This window comes from Siniperca chuatsi, linkage group LG22 (genome assembly GCF_020085105.1).
Source record: "Siniperca chuatsi isolate FFG_IHB_CAS linkage group LG22, ASM2008510v1, whole genome shotgun sequence".
In the NCBI taxonomy this organism is placed as follows: domain Eukaryota; kingdom Metazoa; phylum Chordata; class Actinopteri; order Centrarchiformes; family Sinipercidae; genus Siniperca; species Siniperca chuatsi.
This window is the reverse complement of record NC_058063.1, coordinates 18,576,888-18,594,842: the sequence shown is the minus strand read 5'-3', so window position 1 is coordinate 18,594,842 and position 17,955 is coordinate 18,576,888. Positions and strand designations below refer to the sequence as shown.

General features: G+C 39.5%; 1 protein-coding gene across 1 annotated transcript in view; it reads left to right on the top strand.

The window, feature by feature from the left end:
• The window catches only part of shroom4 (shroom family member 4), a 75,658-nt gene that overhangs the window by 16,369 nt on the left and 41,334 nt on the right, over positions 1 to 17,955 (top strand). The window contains exon 2 of the mRNA XM_044184745.1: positions 12,961 to 13,112. Within this exon, the coding sequence (XP_044040680.1) occupies positions 12,961 to 13,112 (152 nt within the window). The remainder of the gene's footprint in view (positions 1 to 12,960; positions 13,113 to 17,955) is intronic.

Below are 17,955 nucleotides of genomic sequence, written 5' to 3'. Positions count from 1 at the left end.
ATTTAATAAACGAGTGAGGACAGTATTGTTCCTTGTTATATGTTTTCCAAATGTATGTAAATCTTTAAAACCTTACCACTCCTCACTGATCTTTTTAAAATCATCAAATAACGTCCAAAAAAGTCCAAGCCGAGTCTAAATAAACCAATTTTAGTCTAAGAGTTCAAAGTCAGATTTAATCAGTACCCATTCAGAGCTTTTAAAAAATGTCTTTATATTTTTTCATTCTTGTAAGTTGATTATGATCCAACCTCAAGACTCACTCAGGACAGTCGATATGATTTTAAACTTGCAGGATCAGGAAATCAGTGCTATAGTCTAGACTAAATCTGCAGCGATGGTCAGACTGAAATTTTGGCAATCCAGCTCTGCTTGCAAGTCATGTCTGGTGATTTTCTCTTACTTTGTTCCCAATTTTTAGTCATTTCAAAAGTCCATCCAAACTGCACAAAACACTGGTGCAACAGTTTGAAGTTCTACTTGTATCCTCATCTTGGTTGATACATCTTTTATACTGGCGCTATATTCGGGGGTGAAATTGATTGTGTTCCTGTCCAGATTGGTATCAGCGCTGTTTTATTTGTTTCCTCCTGACTCTTGTTAACCTTTTTGAATTTCTCTTTTAAAAAGCCTACAACAGCGAAGTGATAGAAAACATCTTTACATGACTACTACACAAGTGACCCCAAAAAAAAAAAAAAAAAACAACAACAACATCACAGTCATAAAAAGAAAAAGTAGAAGAATCCGTGTGTGATAGATAGAGAGAGAGAGAGATCACAAGCTGGTGTTCATCCATGTGACTGAACCACAGGATGTTTCTGTGGTTTCATGTTTGAAAATCAGGATGGTAGTGATTAATAGAATATTGATTTGTCAGTGTTAAGATTTTACTGATCAAAAAAAAAAAAAAAAAGAGCTTTGGGGCATTTCTTTTCTCTCCTCCTTTTGCTTTAATTTTTCATTCTTTTCCTTTCTTTACTACTGTCTTCTCCCCCTGTTTCCTCTCCTTCTTCTCCTTAGTTTTCTATCCTTTCCTTTTCTTTTTCTTTTTTACCACTCTCCTCTCCTTCCTCTTCTCTCCTTTCCTGTCTTCTCATCTCTTCCCCTTCTCTGGCTTTCCTTTCTTTTCCTCTCCTCTTCTTTCAACTCCTTTTCTTTCATTGCCCTTCTTTCCTGTCATCTTAATGTCCTCTCCTCATCTTTCCTTTGCTCTTCTTTCCTTTCGTCTCCTCCCCTTCCAATTCGATCCTTTCCTTCCCTACCCTTCCCTCCTTCCTTTTCTTTCTTTTCCTTGATTTTCCTCTCCTCTCCCCCGTTGTCGCTCTGGTATTGAATTCAATCCAACTGTGTCAGTGACCAGGAGTGTCCAAGGGTCCACAACGCTGCAGCTTCAGCCAGAAAGGGCTTCTTCGTCTGGGGCATCATTGTCTTGTTTGCTCCCTTTAATGATTCCATGAAAAGGCCGTTTAAGGACAACACACCCTAGTTGCAACATCAGGGATCAGTGGAGCTAGACGCTGGTAAACATGCAAACACACACACACACACACGCACACATCTAGCTGTTGGTGCTTTTGGTGTGAGCGTGGGAGCTTTTTTCTTTTTCCATCTCTGCCGCTCCCCTCCTCCCGCCCTGATAAAGAAGGCCTTGTGTGAGCGTGGGTGTGAGGAAGGGAGGAGAACCTCACAAGGCTCAGACTGGAGGGCAGAGGTTGACGGAGGGTGTGTGTTCCTGAGAGCTTATAAGAGAGCTTATTTGTCATGTATGCATATGTGCATCTCGCTGTTCTCCCAAACGGAGAATAGCCGCTCTTAGCATGGAACAGTTTGGAGATAAAAGGTGCCTTGCTTTACCTGAAGAGCCACACAGAGAATTAAACCCCTAAATATAGTAGTGACAGCTGTTGTTTGTTAGGTAGTTAGTTAGGAGCTTTATGCCCTAATGTGGAAAATTGTCCTTGGCTTCAAAAAAGCCAGTGATATAAGAAAAGGGCCTTCAAATACTCTGGTTCCTTACTTTAAACCAGCAGTACCCATCCCCAATAAGGGGATAAAGACGATAAAGAACAAGAAGAGAAGATAAAAACTCAAACATAAAATGATTAAAGGGCTTAAGAAAAAAATCTGCTGCACGTAAATATGTTTTTTCCCCCTGAATTTTCTCTAATTTTCACTTTTTTTCTTGAGAAAAATACCGAATACTTTCACCTCTTTGACCTCTAAAATAAATATTACTTTTTGGTTGAACTGATCACTGCTCATGTCCACAATGAGACCATAACCTGTGATTTAGGGCCGCAACCAACAGTTATTTTCATTATCGATTAACCTGTCGACTATTCTCTCAATTAATCAATTAATTATTTGGTCTATAAAATGCCAGAAAATAGTGAAAAATGACCATCACAGTGTCTCTTAAACCCAAGGTAACATAATCAAACAGCTTGTTTTGTCGGACCAACAGTCCCAAATTCAAAGATATTCAGTTTACTATCAAATAAAACAGAGAATAGCAGCAGATCCACTCAATTAAGAAGCTTGAATTAGGGAATGTTTGCAATATTAGCTTGAAAAATGTCTTGCACACTGGCCAGTCAGGACATCAGACCTAACTAAATGAAGGACTTCAGAAAAAAGGGACTTTTGGGTATTGAATTAAGACGACTTCAGATTGCACAATTGCTACCAAGATGTTTCTGCTTGCATAGGAGACAACTGAGTCACTGTAGACTGACATATAGTTCGTATTGCCCCACTTGGCAATTTCACACTACACAACTTGTGTGATACGATTGAAAGCTGCTGAACAGCACCACATGGATCTAGTGATGTGATTGTGTTGTTAAGTGCTGTCTCCAGGGTCAAGAATGAACTTTCAGTCTCTACTTTTAAGCCGACACGGATAAGAAGTCGTCAAAGTCCTCTGAGCAATGAATATCTACAATATTGTGACATCTGGACAACTCAATCACTTCACTGGTTCCTACTGGGATTATTTCTGCCTCAACTGGACATGAAATGTGTTTTAAAACAGCTGTAGGGCGGGCAGCTTTTACTGTCTGGGTTGCCAGCTGAACCAGACTTTAGGTGAGACACAAGATTGCGTGATGTGCAAAGCGTTACCTTAAACAGTCATCTGCCTTTCTTAGTTTTGATGGCTTGTAAATGGTTTCCGCAGGGTTTTCTTAACATATTTCCTTCTTTATTCCCTGTCTTGATGCTCTAAGTGGCTCATTTTGCCTTTTGACAATGTTTTTGGACTCTTCTTTGAACCAACAAAGTACCCATTAATGTGTCGGGGAACAGTACTTTATCCAACGAACCATTTTCTGTTCATTGAACTACATAGTCAAGGCAAGTCAGTTTTATGTATACAGTATAGCCCAGAGTCACAGATTTTGTCTCAGTGTACTTAACAATCTGAACAAAAGAGAGATCCTCAATTCAAATAAGGAAACGCTACAAAAATATGAAGTAAATAAAGAATGAGAAGCTTCCAGGTGCCTATGTAGGGAATTGAACCTCACCCCCTGGAACTGATGGTGCCTCGCTCTTCCCATGCACAGGTTGAGTTTATGCTGTAATTCTTGCATTCACAGTCCTTGACCTCATTCTGGAGAGTAGGTCAAACACTGAGTGAGTCAGACTTGTGGCTATAAGCAGCTCTGTACCAACAGTGGAAATTAAGGTGAATTCAAACACTATCAAAACAGGAAATGTGGTATAAACTGGGCTCTACCTTCAGAGCTGCAAAAGAACTGACAGCGTCAGCCTCCAGCTCCTGAGCCATATTTCCATGATGCAAACCGCTGTTTCCAAATTTCCAAAAGAGACATTATGTTTGGGAGCTGAACGGTGGCAGTGCAGACAATAGCAGGAGCGTGAAGCTGGTGTGCAGCAGGGGGTCCTGGGAGCTTCTCCTCCTCCCTCCCCCAGGGTCTTTGTCCCGGGGGGTGACACAGAGACGAGGGGGTTCCTGCAGGGTCTCGGAGCATGTGTTGACCTGTCAGGTTGATGGCTCTATTTGCACACCAAGCTGACAGTCAGGAGTCGGACGCTGTTGACCATTTTCCCCACTCTGAATTCCCACTTCAATTCTTTTCTTTTAATGATCTGTTGCTTATCATTGTGTCCTGGAGTCTCCTGGATAACTTAACAACCCTACAAGTTTATGTTATGGTGCATGGCTCTAAGTACTACAATACTCGTGAGCCTGACGCGCTGTTGCTATGGATGAGAAGCCGGTCAGTGGCATGAATCAGAGCTGTAGTTGCGGTCAAAACACACTGCCATAGTTGCCGAACTGATATGAAATTGACCCAGAATAGACATTTTTCCCCACAGACGTTTTGACAAGTCGTAGCAGAAAAGACACATGTGTAATTGATAAAATGAATACATTTTAAGCTTGATGATTGGAGGTTTCTTACCCAAAATGCACCTTGGAGTCGTAGTTAATGTCTGACATTTACTTTCTTTATGTAAACTTTATGTCTTTTTTATCAAAGAACCAGATATTTTCTAAAACTGCTCTTCATCTTTTGTACTGAAGATTCAACTGGGAGATTTTTATGTCCATCCAAGCCGTAGAAGTGAATGAAAGGGAGCGAGAAACACCCCGAAATAGCTTCTCCCACTTTGCAACATATGTCTGAATTTTAAAAATAGTCAAACGTTTAGCTGCTGAAACCGACATATTTAGACTTATATAGGTGCTGCTTTGTGTCAGTTCCAGTTTTAGTCAGGCTTTGGATGGAATTATTTCGAATACAAGGACACATCACTACATTTAATGATCTTTCATCCCACTGCTTAGCTGTCACAGCATTTCTTTCCCTTTCTGTGGTCTCTGTCATGCCTGCAACCTTTAACAGGAGAAAGCTGGCTGGGGAAATCTTGTTTCTCTAATCCCCTATCCTGATTACTGAAACTAGGTTTTTGTTTTCATGACCTCTAACAAATTGTGTGTCTGTTTGATTTATGTTTTAAAACACCATGGGTGGATAAAGTAATAAATCTTGCTGAATAAAGTCATTTGAATGAATCACTTGACAAACAACTCTCACCTGAACAGAGCAGTTTCTATCTTTACATTTCAAATCTGATCTCATGTTTATAACCTCTTTAAAAAGTATTCAGTCAGGCCATTTAAAAGAAGCAACGAGGCATGAAACGAACATTTAACTACCGAGGCAAATGAAGTGTATCCACCTCAGATGAGACAAGCTACTTCAGTAATTATTATTATTTACTCTAGAATGATGTTTATTTATCACGTCAGCTGCAAAATACCACATGAACAAGTACACATGAGGCAAGTGAAGAGTAATAAACTTTGACACCCAGAAGGTGACATCTAATCTCTAAATAATTCACAGCACCACCTTAAAACGAATCCTGTTAGTGTTTAAAGGACAGCTGGTAAACTGATGGCCTGACGAGTTTGGGTTTCAAAAGATGACATTACTTCTTGTTTGTGGCATTTTAAATGACTGATAAAGTACTTTTGAAAGATGTTATAAACATATGAGGTCAGATTTAAAAAAGCAAAGATGGCATGGCATCCCTCTGCGTGTGTGTGTGTGTGCTTGCATGTGGGCATCACATGCAACTCAATTATCATCTTCTTTAAGCTCGTTTCATTCAAACATATGACACATTAATTCTGATCTTTGAGGGTAAAAACTTTTCCGAGGCCTGCATAGATCCTCTTGTATTCTCTGGATGTCTTCATGTAAACAAATGTGGAAACATTTTCCTTCACTTTATTTCTCGCCAGCGGTTGCGTATTTGTGTGTGTTGTACAAACGTGTATTTGTCTGTTAATGCAGATTTAAGTTGTTGTATATCTTCACAGTCACAGAAATGACACAACTTTCCCCAAACTATACTCACTGCAAGAGGTTTTGAGCATCTTTTCTAGTGTGTGTGTGTGTGTGTGTGTGTGTGTGTTAAAGTGTCCCATGCTTTGTGGTGGATGTGTATATACACACTGTTTGCTTCCAGACTTTCTTAAAGCTGTGCTATTCAGAGAGCTACTCATTTTCTCTGTCTCGACATTTCAGTAATGTGAGGTTTTACATGCACATGTTTAGGCATCGCCTTGCAATGGTAGAGACACACTCGCGCGCCCGCACACACACACACACACACACACACACACACACACACACACACAGTCGTGTTTCCATCATTTCAGAGGACATTACATTGCATTCATTTCCTAGAGACTTACCCTAAACATAACCACTCTTTGCCTAACCCTAACCTTAAACTAAGTCTTCGCCCTAAAATTTAATGATTCACGTTATGGGGACTTGCGTTTTGTCCCCATAAGGAAGGCGAGTCCCCACAATGTGACTGTGTAAACAGATTTATGTCCCCACAACATGAGTAATACATGCTCACACACACACCGATCTGTACTGTAAAGAAACTTCCAGAAACTGGGTAATTCCTGCTGTTCAATATTGAAGTGCAGATGTTTGCTGTGTTAATCATCTGTGTCAGAACGGCACAAATACACAAGCTAACACACACACACACACACACACACACACACACACACACACACACTGGGTGTCACCCACACACAGACACATACTCTGCTGCAGGATCGTTTTGTACCCCACTGTTAATGATCATCAGGCTGCAGCTGATCGTTTCAGTTTTTGATAAAGAGGCTATTGTATGATGCTGGTTGGTGTGTGTGTGTGTGTGTGTGTGTGTGTGTGGTCAGGTGATAGCTTAGTGATGACAACCTGTGACCAGCCTGGGGATTCCCGTTTTTTTTTCTCCCAAGGCACAATAACGGGCACCGTGCCACTGTACACACACATTCATGCACACACACACACCCGAGGCCATGAAGTCACCCTTTGGATCTAAAAATAAAAGGGTGTGTCTGACCTGTGTGTGTGTGTGTGTGTGTGTGTGTGTGTGTGTGTGTTTCAGCACACAGAGAGGGCATTCTTCCCCGTCTCCCTAGTGCCTGGGGTGACCTCACCCTGTCTGGACATCCCACACCAGCATGGCACACACACACACACACACACACACACACACACACACACACACAGGACAAGCATGTTGGTCAGACTAGAGTGAAGCTGAACTAAAGTGCTCTGAAACTGACACAGAAACGGCTGAGAAGAGGTTTTATTAAGCACATACAAGAAAGAAAGAACCCTGTTCAGACAAATAATCAATCGTTATTAATAAACTGGCTCCAGTAGAGTTGTTTTTTTCCTTTACTTCAGAAAGTTTATCTCTGCAACTGCTCTGTTTTCTGGCAGTTCAGCTTTTTGTCAGTTTATTTATGACAGTTCAGTATTTGAATGATGGCACATGTTGCTGAGTGTGTTAAAAAGGATCAAACTCTTTGCAGTTTGTTACGCAATGATTTCTGTACAATTCTCCAATACTAAAAACTAAATCGCATTAGTTAATATAAAATTGATTCCTGTTTTTTTAAGCTATTTTTTTTTATTTTTTTTGCGTTTACCTCTTCTGTAAAACAGGTACAGTATTATAATGTGCCATATGCGATTGTTTTGTGATAGTGTGGTATTATCGTATTATAAGTAGTGCTTAATTGAAGAGTCGATAAATCAATTAGATGATCATCATAAAATTAATCATTTAATCCTTTAAGGAGTTTATCAAGCATAAATCTCAAACATTCTCAGTTTTCGGCTTCTCAAATGTGAGGATTTGCTGTTTTCTCTGTTTTTATTTCAGTGTAAATTGAATATTTTAAACACGCCATTTGAAGATGTCCCCTTGGACAAATTGTGATGGATCCCCCCCCAATTTTCTAAACGATGAATTGATTAATTGGGAAAAATAATTGACGAATCAATCAACAATGAAAACACTAGTTTGTTGCAGCCCTTATCATGAGGTACCATGGGTTTTCCATCCCATTTACTACCACTACATCATCTGCTACTAATTCTAATTCTGCTACCGTTAATGTCATACTTTAGTTTAATTCTTTGTGGAAACTTGACCCTCAGTCTTCCGTCTTGCCTGTCTCCGTACTGTACACACAGCCAACCACATAATATTAATATAAAGTGGTAATCTTAAATCTTAAAATAATCTTGAGGATGAAATTGTTGTACTGTGTGTAAGAAAGCAAGCTGTAAAGTGCTGAAAATGGAAAAGTATGACATCAACCTGCAACAACTAACAGCTTCCAACCCGCCTCCTGAAAGAAATGAGCTTTGGTCAATGACTTCATCACACACACACACACACACACACACACACACACACGTACACACACAGAAAACATTCATCTGCCTGCTCTGCCCATAATAAACTGTCATATTACCACACTCTAATTATGCCCCGCATACCTGCTGGCTGGGGTTAACTATATATAACCCTCTCTTTCTTCTCTCCTCCCATCTCTTTTCTCCTCATCTCCTTTCTTACTTTCCTCCTCCCTTCATCCTCATCACCTTCCCTTCCTCTCTTACTTTTCTGCCCCCCTTCATGCTCATCACCTTTTCTTCGACCTTTCATTTTCAACTCTTTTCCCTCATTGCATGCTCTCCTTCTCTTTCTGCCTTTTCTGTATTTATCCTCATCACCTTCCCTTCCCCCTAATGTTTCTTTATTTGTTTCTTTTAGTTTTGCACTTTGTGCTTTCATCTTCATTTGCTTTCCCTCCACCTATTTTCTCCTCATCTTCATTACCATCCCTTCTTTCTTTTATATTTGTGTATTTTTCTTTTGCCCCTTTCCTTTGTCTCCTCCATGTGCTTTCTTCCCACCCTTCCTCCCTCCTCATTCTTTCCATCTGCTTTTCCTCACCTTCCCATCCTCCCTCCCTTCCTTTTTGTATTTTTCCCTGCCCTTCCTCACCTAATCCTCACCTCCTATTCCCCTCATCGTCATCACCTTACCATCCTCCCTCCCTTCCTTCCCTATGTTATCCATCTGAAAATGACACTGATTGCTTTTTGATGTACACTGATAGTTTTAGCAGAGCCAAGCATTGAACTGTGTGTGTATGTGTGTTTTAGTTTTGTCTTCCACCAGCGCTGTTCATTTCAGTGGAGTCCTATATGTATTGCATTTCTGGATAATGAGAGGTCATTTTATTGCTGTGTATTTGAGTATCTTAACCATCCATATTGTGTGTGGGAAATGTGTGTGTGTGTGTGTGTGTTCTCCGTGGTTTTGTAATGTGTGTGGAAAAAGCTTAATTTTCAGAGGGCATAATTAACAATCCTTTTATAGGTGGAAACAACGAGAAAAACAACGAGAGATTCTGTGTGTGTGTGTGTGTGTGTGTGTGTGTGTGTGAGAGAGAGAGAGAGAGAGAGAGAGAGAGAGAGAGAGAGACTACTGTGATCATTTATTGCCCCTTTGTGAGGAAATCCTCTGGTTTCCTTTCATTTATGTGATGTGAGAGCCAAAGGTCCAGGTCAACTACAAAACTGCATCATGCTTTAGCATCTTGCTCAAGGACACTCCAGCAGGATGAGGACAACCAAAACATGGATGTGTGCGACTCAGGCAACATAAATTGACCGACAGGTGTCCAGTAAGAATGCGTAACAAAACACATTAAACAACGATTCAGTCAACATTGATGTAAATAAATAGATAAGATATATTAAACTGTGCCTCACCATTGCAATAATACTTATGTTTGTTACTGCATTTCCACATAATAATTCTCGATGAAACTGACCAGAAATAAACTGAAACTTTTATTATATGAGCACATCCCAGTAGGAGTGTGCCACATAGTATCTTTCATTTAAAATGACTAGAATCAATATAAATGTGATTTAAAAAAAAAAAAAGTCATATCATGATATCAATAATATTGCAGCGAGTCTACATCATGATTATGTACAGCAGCAAAACTCATGGCTGAAAGCGAAAGTAACGTGGCTGCTGGCTCCACTGTGTGGACGCGGAAGTGGACAATCACATGATCACAAGACGAGATGCGTCATGATCTGTCTAATTCAGCTCAGGTCGTAGTATTTGATTGATCATATCATACATTAGCTTTGAGGTAAACAATCAATATTAAAAACAGAAAATGATGTCAATTTTTACAAATTATGACAAATCAAGGGAAAATTTATCCACATTTTAGGCAAAACAGTCTGTCAATCATGATGTGTAACCCCCTTTTTATAGCATCAAATAACTAGTTAAAACCAAACTTATCAGATGATATGAACTACCTAAAATGACAGAAACCATCTTTGGGAAAAATGTATTTGACGTGTACTTTACGTGTAGTTTTTAGTTTGACTCATGTGCCATCCGCTAACGTTGAGGGGGCGGGGTTTATGACCTATACTTCAGCCAGCCATCAGGGGGCGATCAAGATGTTTTGGCTTCACTTTTGGGTAGCTGTCATGTCGTCCATCTTTATATACAGTCTATGGTTTTAAGTTGCATATTGATCATTTTCTGGTATTTTAATGCCAGCAGGTCTGTGTAGATTGCATAATATTGCAGTACCTTGCACTGTGTATGTTATTTTTGTATAACAGGACACTGCATTGTGTATTATTAATAAAATGTTTCAGGTTTAGGGTGAAATTCCCTTTCTTTGCCACATCCTGCGCCTGTTTGCATGCAGCATAAAGCTGATTAAAGTAGAAGAAAATTAATGAATAGATGTCTTAATCTTGACAACAAAGCCAGATATCTTGAAACTTGACAGCAGTGTCAATTCATCAGCCAGATCTTGAACATGATCCCAGTCTACCTAAAGTGGTTTAAGAAATGTCAACAAAACTGTTTGGCTTTCACAAAAACAGGCCTGACATCAGATGACATCAAAACCAAAAGTTGGGATAAAGCTGCCCAGTTCAAATGCGGTTGCCTGCTTCAGAGTTTTCCATGTTTGTAGTGGTATTACAGCAGGATCAAATTTTAAAATATTAACCTTTGAAGTCAGAATTTGTGACTCTTTGGCATTAGGCCCAAGAGAACATGGCAGAAAGCACGAGTTATTATATAAAAGATCTCAATTTATGTTTGAGTTGGCTCAGAAGGCAAAGTTCCCCCGCTGCGTGTCTGTAAAACCCTAAAACCATTAAATCAGACCTGTGTTTCCATGACATGTGTTGCTTTGATTTTTGCAGCAGCAACAAGAGAATGAATGAATGAATGATGGAGGGAGGGAGGGACAAGTCTGCTCTTGAATTTCACGCTGTGTAATCGGGAATTTGTTCCTTTATATATGCCCCTGAAGCATCTTTAAACAGCATTTATGCTGGGTTAATGGTGGAATTCACCTGGATTTGATATCTGAAAGGGAGTGTAATATCACTTAATTCTAACCTGCTGAGTGACCCCTGAAAAAGCCGAAGAAAAAACAGGATCTGACTTGCTATTTGTTGAGTGTAAAATGGGGAGAATACTTCTGGAATCATTTAATCCAGCCGTCTCCTAATTGGTATCGGTCATCCATGAAATAAACCCTTATAGGTACTTTATAGTCACACCAAACTCCATTCCAAAATGATTTAGTCCAAGGTGCTAAATTTCTCACTCTAATAGTTAAATACCTACCAAATAGCACTTTATCTCTGCCTACATTGATATGAACAGAGGTTTATATTCTTAGCTTCTTGAGTAACCCAATTTCGCCAAAAAGACCTACACTGGGTCAGAAAAACCTGCTTATGGTCTTGGACGGGCAACTAGTGTCAAGTTGGTTGGCAAACATAAAAACATGTAACATCTAAAAATATAAAAAATAGAAGATATGATAGTATAAAGATTAAAAGAAAAGAAATGCTGTTGCCATTGGCACATTTTAGTGCATTAACTTGAATATTTGAAGTAATAGGGCTGGGCATTGTTTTTGCACTTTGTCACATTTTGCTTTTATGAAAACACAAACTTTTCCACCTCAGCCAAACATAAAAACTTTTTTGTGATATTTCGTCTCTTCTGAATTTCCTGTAATTCTGCTCGTTGTTTGGTGCGCAAATTGAAAATGCTCATAAAAACAGGCGGATGGAAATGCACTTAATGTCTTCAATACACAAAGTACTGCAGGCAACACAAAGTCAGTACAACCTATTACATTTGTAAACTTAAAGGCCACGAAAGGTTTTATATTTGCTGCTCCAGACACTCAGCGTCAGCCTCTTTGTGGTGTCACACAGAAAGTGATGCGTTTTCAGTACACAGCCGAAGAAGAACTTGGTAGATAGCTGCTTGCAAATATATATACCAGTTTGTAAATATTATCAGTTGGTTCTCACACTGCATGAGTATGTTGTTGCGGTAGTTTTTTTATATGTTGGAATAAAACCACTGCAAAGTGACATTACAAAACAGCTTTCCCTTTAAAAAAAAATCACATCCACCACTAATGTTTGTACCGTCATAGTTGGCCCACTTCTTTTGGCCCAGTCAGTAAGTCAGTCAGTTACTCTGTTCATCTGTGTGTGTTCCTGTCTTTCTCTCTTTCTTTAATTCTTTCTTTCTTCAAGTCTGAAGTTGTGATTTATGGCTGAACTCAAACCTCACACCACACTGCAACGCACACTCATCAATGTTTCACCCCTCTGCAGCTTAAAAAGAACGCAGTGAAACATCCCAGCAATGCATTAACAACACAGGCTTCACCACTGTGTGACCCACAGTCAGCACTGTGGCAAACACACACACTCTCACTCTCGCACAGAGTCTATTACAGAGGAATGTGATGGGTTTCTGTGGGATATTTGGTTCAGGCTGTTTTGGAGATGCTCTTTAGTGCGCCGTTGCCATGGGGACAGAGACAGTTTAACAAAAATGTCTCCAAAAATGGGTTTTAAAGGAGTTGGCTTGGCAGCATCGAAGAATCCTTGAGTGACTTTTTTATTCTTACGATTAGTTTTTGCGCTGAATGCGCTTCTGTTCTGCCTTCCAACTTTTTTCTCTTTTATCTCAACCGATTCATGTCTTTGTCTCCAGATCGAGGACGGAGGGAAGGCTGCCCTGTGCAAGAAGCTGAAAGTTGGCGACGAGCTCATTAACATAAATGGATCCGCCCTCTACGGCAGCAGACAGGAAGCCCTCATCCTCATCAAGGGATCGTACAGGATACTGAAGCTCGCAGTCCGGAGGTAAACACTCGACTTGACAACAATGTAAAATAAATGCACCAAGGGTTCATACTTGGACATCATCATCGTTTGATGAGATGTCTGCACGCACACATATTTTTCACATAGTTTCATGACTTCAAAGCGAATATTTGTCTTCCAAAAACGGATGTGTGTTTGTCGGCCATCGTTTTGTTCTTCTTCTTCCCAACATTTAAGTTGTCTTGGTGTTGACTCGCTGAAGTGGGAAGGAAGGTGGGGGGGCAGACGAGAAGGAGGTGACCGTGCTTTTCCTGGTCTGTTAGGAATCTGCTAGCCTGACATGCAAACACACGAAGTGTTTTTAACAGGAAGTGGGTTTTTTTTTTTTTTTACCTTCAAGGTGTCAGAAGGGAAGCTGATAAACTCTGATGATTAGGGAGGAGTGGATGTCTGGGATTGTGTGTGTTTAGTAATCATTTGGAATAACATTTGACTCTCAAAGTAAACAAGCCAAAAAGAAGGTAAATGATAGATTTCAGTTTTCCTGGGCAGAAATCCCAGTATTTTTCAATCTGGGTCTTATTCTCATAATTGTGGCCATTCTGACTATGGGTCATGCTAACGTTGAACTCTGTTGTAAAGAATCAGGAAACACAAAATCCGATTAGAAATGCATTTTATAAACACTTGTCCAACCAAAAGTTAGCCCAGAAATTAGCTTACTGCATTAGCAATTGTAGCTAACTGCACTGGGATCTTACTTACTACCGGGGAAACATGCCAGCTAAGTAAAGTTGTATAAAAGTTAGAAAATCTTCTTGGACTGGAAATGTTTTAAAAAAAATTATTACAATATCATAACTTTTGGAGTCATGTTTATGGCCACCCAATGAATGTAATTCCAATATTACCTCTCTTTTAGCTCTGTTTTTGGTCGGAAATATTCGGCGCTTTAGCTTTTGAGTGCGCCGCTATGTTCAGCAGCTAGTTGTTAACTTTGTCATTTAGTGCTCATCAGGTAGTGTACGGTGGTTTTATTAGAGCTTTCTCTTTTGCTAAAATCACCAAAAACAATGCGATCACAATGGTTAACCAAACAGCTGAAAGATGCTAAAAAACTTGCAGAGTCAGGTGATTCGTCACTATGAGTGATCCTGTTCACATTACACTCAGTCATTTGATCCATTGTATTAATAAAAATATTAATATGAGCACCTTTAATGTTTATTTACGGCACCCTGACACTAGTTGGTACAGGAGGAGGAACTTCTTTCTGCATCCCGCCCTACTCCTCCCAGCCCGGCGTTGGTATTTTGGCTCCGGAAGCAGAACTAATGGCAGGAATATTTCCACTCTGTGAACTAATGTCAAGTTGGCGTGTTAAGAGGGAATTAGAGGGTGTTGGGTGAAACTGCTCTGCTGATCTGAGGTCAGATGTAACAGCATATCAGCTCAAATTTAAATTATATGCTAATCTCTAGGAAACATTTTCAGTTTAGCACTTTCTTATCATCCAGATGTTATTTTTATTTCCCCCTCTCTATTTATACCTAAATAAATACAGTTTTTGTTGAATTTTCTTTTATTTCCACTTTTATTTATTGTCTCCCTCATCAGCTTATTATATATATTTATACATGTTCATCAGTTTTGTTATTATGCTTTTTCCCCATCACCTTGATTGTGTTACAAAAATAAAAATATATAAGTTGTGTTCACAATTTAATGTACAGAAGTATTTTTACCTTGTATTTTGCCACTTAGTGGATGTAGGTGGAAATGGAGCACATGTTCAAAAAGTTTATATTAAGTTTTAAATAATGTTTAACTTTGCAGAGAAAGAAAAAAGCCTTCACCTTTTCCTGTTGGTTTGTTTTTTCCCCTAAAACTTTCCATAATTCTCAACTGGACTCAGCTTAAAACCAGTGTGGAAGATTTTACTGGCGTTCAAACTCTTACTTTGTCTTCTCGGACAGCTTCAGACAGCTGTTTGGCAGCAACACGTGTTGTTCTGGCTTTGAAACCAGATCGGCCGTCCAGCAGTCAGAACGTTGCTGGATTTTCTGCTCCCGTTTCTGCAGCAGGCAGACCCCTGTCTAATGCTGTTAGACACGCACATACAAGCCAGCGTTCACACACACGCATACACTATAAATGCACATTCACACAGAGTCAGACAGACAGAAAGACAAATATGGCATATATGGATGGCTTTAGGAATGCTACTAGTTATGAGCATGCCCAGTTAAATCCACCTTGTGTGTGTGTCAGTGTCTGGTATGTACTGCATGTCTGACTCTTAGTGGCTTTCCCAACGCAGTGTGTGTGTGTGTGTGTGTGTGTGTGTGTGTGTGTGTGTGTGTGTCTAAAGACGTGGGCATCACTGTCCATATGTGCTCCACATGTAACACTAACAGTTGTCCCTCTCTGATTATTCATTATTTTGAAAGTTTTCTGAAAAATAGCACATTACAAAACGTCCTTTCTACACACAAAATGATTATATATAGTATATATATAGTATAGGTAAAGGCTGCAACAAACTGATTTTTCTTATCGATTAATGTGCAGATTATTTTGTTGTTGATTAATTGGTTTATCGTTCTATTAAATGTCAGAAAATAGTGAGTTTCCCATTACATTTTTTCCAAACCCAGTTGACTTATTCAAAATGCTTATTTTGACAGACCACCAGTGTAAAACCCCAAAATATTCAATTTACTATGATAGAAGACCAAGAAGAGGAAGAAATATTTACATTTGAGAAGCAGCTGTAATTGAACTTTTGGCATTTTGCTTTGATTATTAAAATTGTTGCTGATTAATTAACAGCACTTTTTTTTTTTTTTAACTTTTCCTGATGAGTTTTCAAAGATTTTTACAAGCCCAAGAGGTTAAAGAGGTTTCTCAGAATGGGGAGAAATCACGCGATCCTGCAACTAAAATGAAAACAAGACAGACACCAAATTTGGGCTTAAAACACCTGCAAGAATAGGGCCTTGTAAAGATGACATCCAATATCATAATTATCTTAATTATTAATACGTTTGTGTGAATGAATGTGTGTGTTTTTATGTGGTTTGTATGCGTATTACTCTCTCTCTGCCTGTATAGAGCTGTTATTTGTATTTTGGCAGGAGCTCTCTAACCACGGCCACATGAATTAAACTGACTTTGATTGACAAGTTACTGACACTAATAGCCAATCTCGGCCTCAGTATTTGGGCAGGACCCTGTTGCACTTTGACCTCGACTGTCTGCCAATCACGTCACAGCCTTCGCCAGCTGGGTTTTAGTCATTACTGTAGGAACAAGGAACCCTCTGGAAGGTACTGTAGGAGTCTGCTGCCAGGGATGATGAAATGCTCACATTTGCACGCTTTGCTCTTGTATAGTTTTAACAGTGGAAAAGGGCCCTTAGTCAAAAGCCAAAACTAGTTACCACCTCTTTTAATAACACAAGGGGACTGTTGGTACGGAGATGGTATGTGGATGGATGGACGCCTCTGTTTCTTTTTCTGACTCGAGCAGGTCATTATTAGGAATGCAAAAACCTGGTGTGTGTGGGTTTGATGTAGTTTTAGTGGCACACGCATTTTTTGGAGGCAGAAATAACCTCACTGGCTTAAACCTCATTATGTGACAAGCAACATTAACACACACACAAAGTGCCTCTTTTGTCATTCATTCATAATAACAACAGGCATCATCTTGAAGGGTCAGCGGGCTAGATTGCAGTTAGTGTCAAACACACTAGGCTTGGCTTCGAAGCATTACAATGTTGTTGAGTGAATTCTTTGTAACCCCTTAATGTAGAAGAGCACAAGCTTTGTTTTTCTTTCTATTTGAGACAGTTCTGCCAACCTTATTAAAAACAGGACACGCATTGTTATCCGTGCACTTCCAGTCCTACCTACGGCTAGTAAAGGAACAGCAGCAGCAGTAGTTTAGCCCTGCAGATTTAGACATGAAGATTTGCACCATCTACAGGAAAAGAAAGTCCTAGCTGCTGCAGTTTTGACACTTGTGGTCTGTGATTATTATTTATTTATTTTTTAACTTTTTGGCCACTTGGGGGCAACGGAACAAACTGTAAACACAACAGTGACATACAGTCTTATGGCCTTATAAAGTGGGATGGAGAAGGGGTTGATTCAATTTCAATTCAATTTTATTTATATAGTGCCAACTGAAGTTATCTCATTGCACTTTTCCTATAGAGCAGGTCTACACCGTGCTAATATTATTTACAGAGATCCAACAAATCTGTTAGGAAACAGTTGCTTATTTACTCATCCAGCAGAAACACAGAGCAAAATTTGCATTAATTTGGAGTCATGTTTCTGGCCACCTGATGTAGGCAAGTCGAATATTTACTCTTGTTTTAGCTCTGTTTTTATGTCCAACAACTCCTGAGGGAAATATCTCGCTCTTTAGCAATTAAATGTTTTAGTTGCTGTTAGCTGTTTGCTGGGCAGGTAGCGTACAGTGGGTTTTTTGCTTCTGAAAACAACGACATTGAGAGCGCTGAGACTGAACCAAAACAGTAAAGTTGCAGGCTGTAAAACCAAAACAATAGTCGGAGAGACGCTAAAAGGCTTCATAGAGGTGAGCGGAACTGCAGAGTCTGATAATAACTATCTTGGCATATGTAGCACTGGTCTGCCAATGACCAAACAGCTCCTCCTTGTAGAGAATCTGTAACCTTTTAAACATGATTGAGTGAGTTTGTGAAGTACAAACCACTTCCATAAAGTTCTTTGCGTCTAAAACAACGTGTCCTTGTGAAGCTTAAACTAAGGTATTTTTCTTAAGTGTCAGGGTTTGTTTGTGTTACGATTAGTTCCTGAAAAACAGACATTTTGGGAAGATACACTTTTTT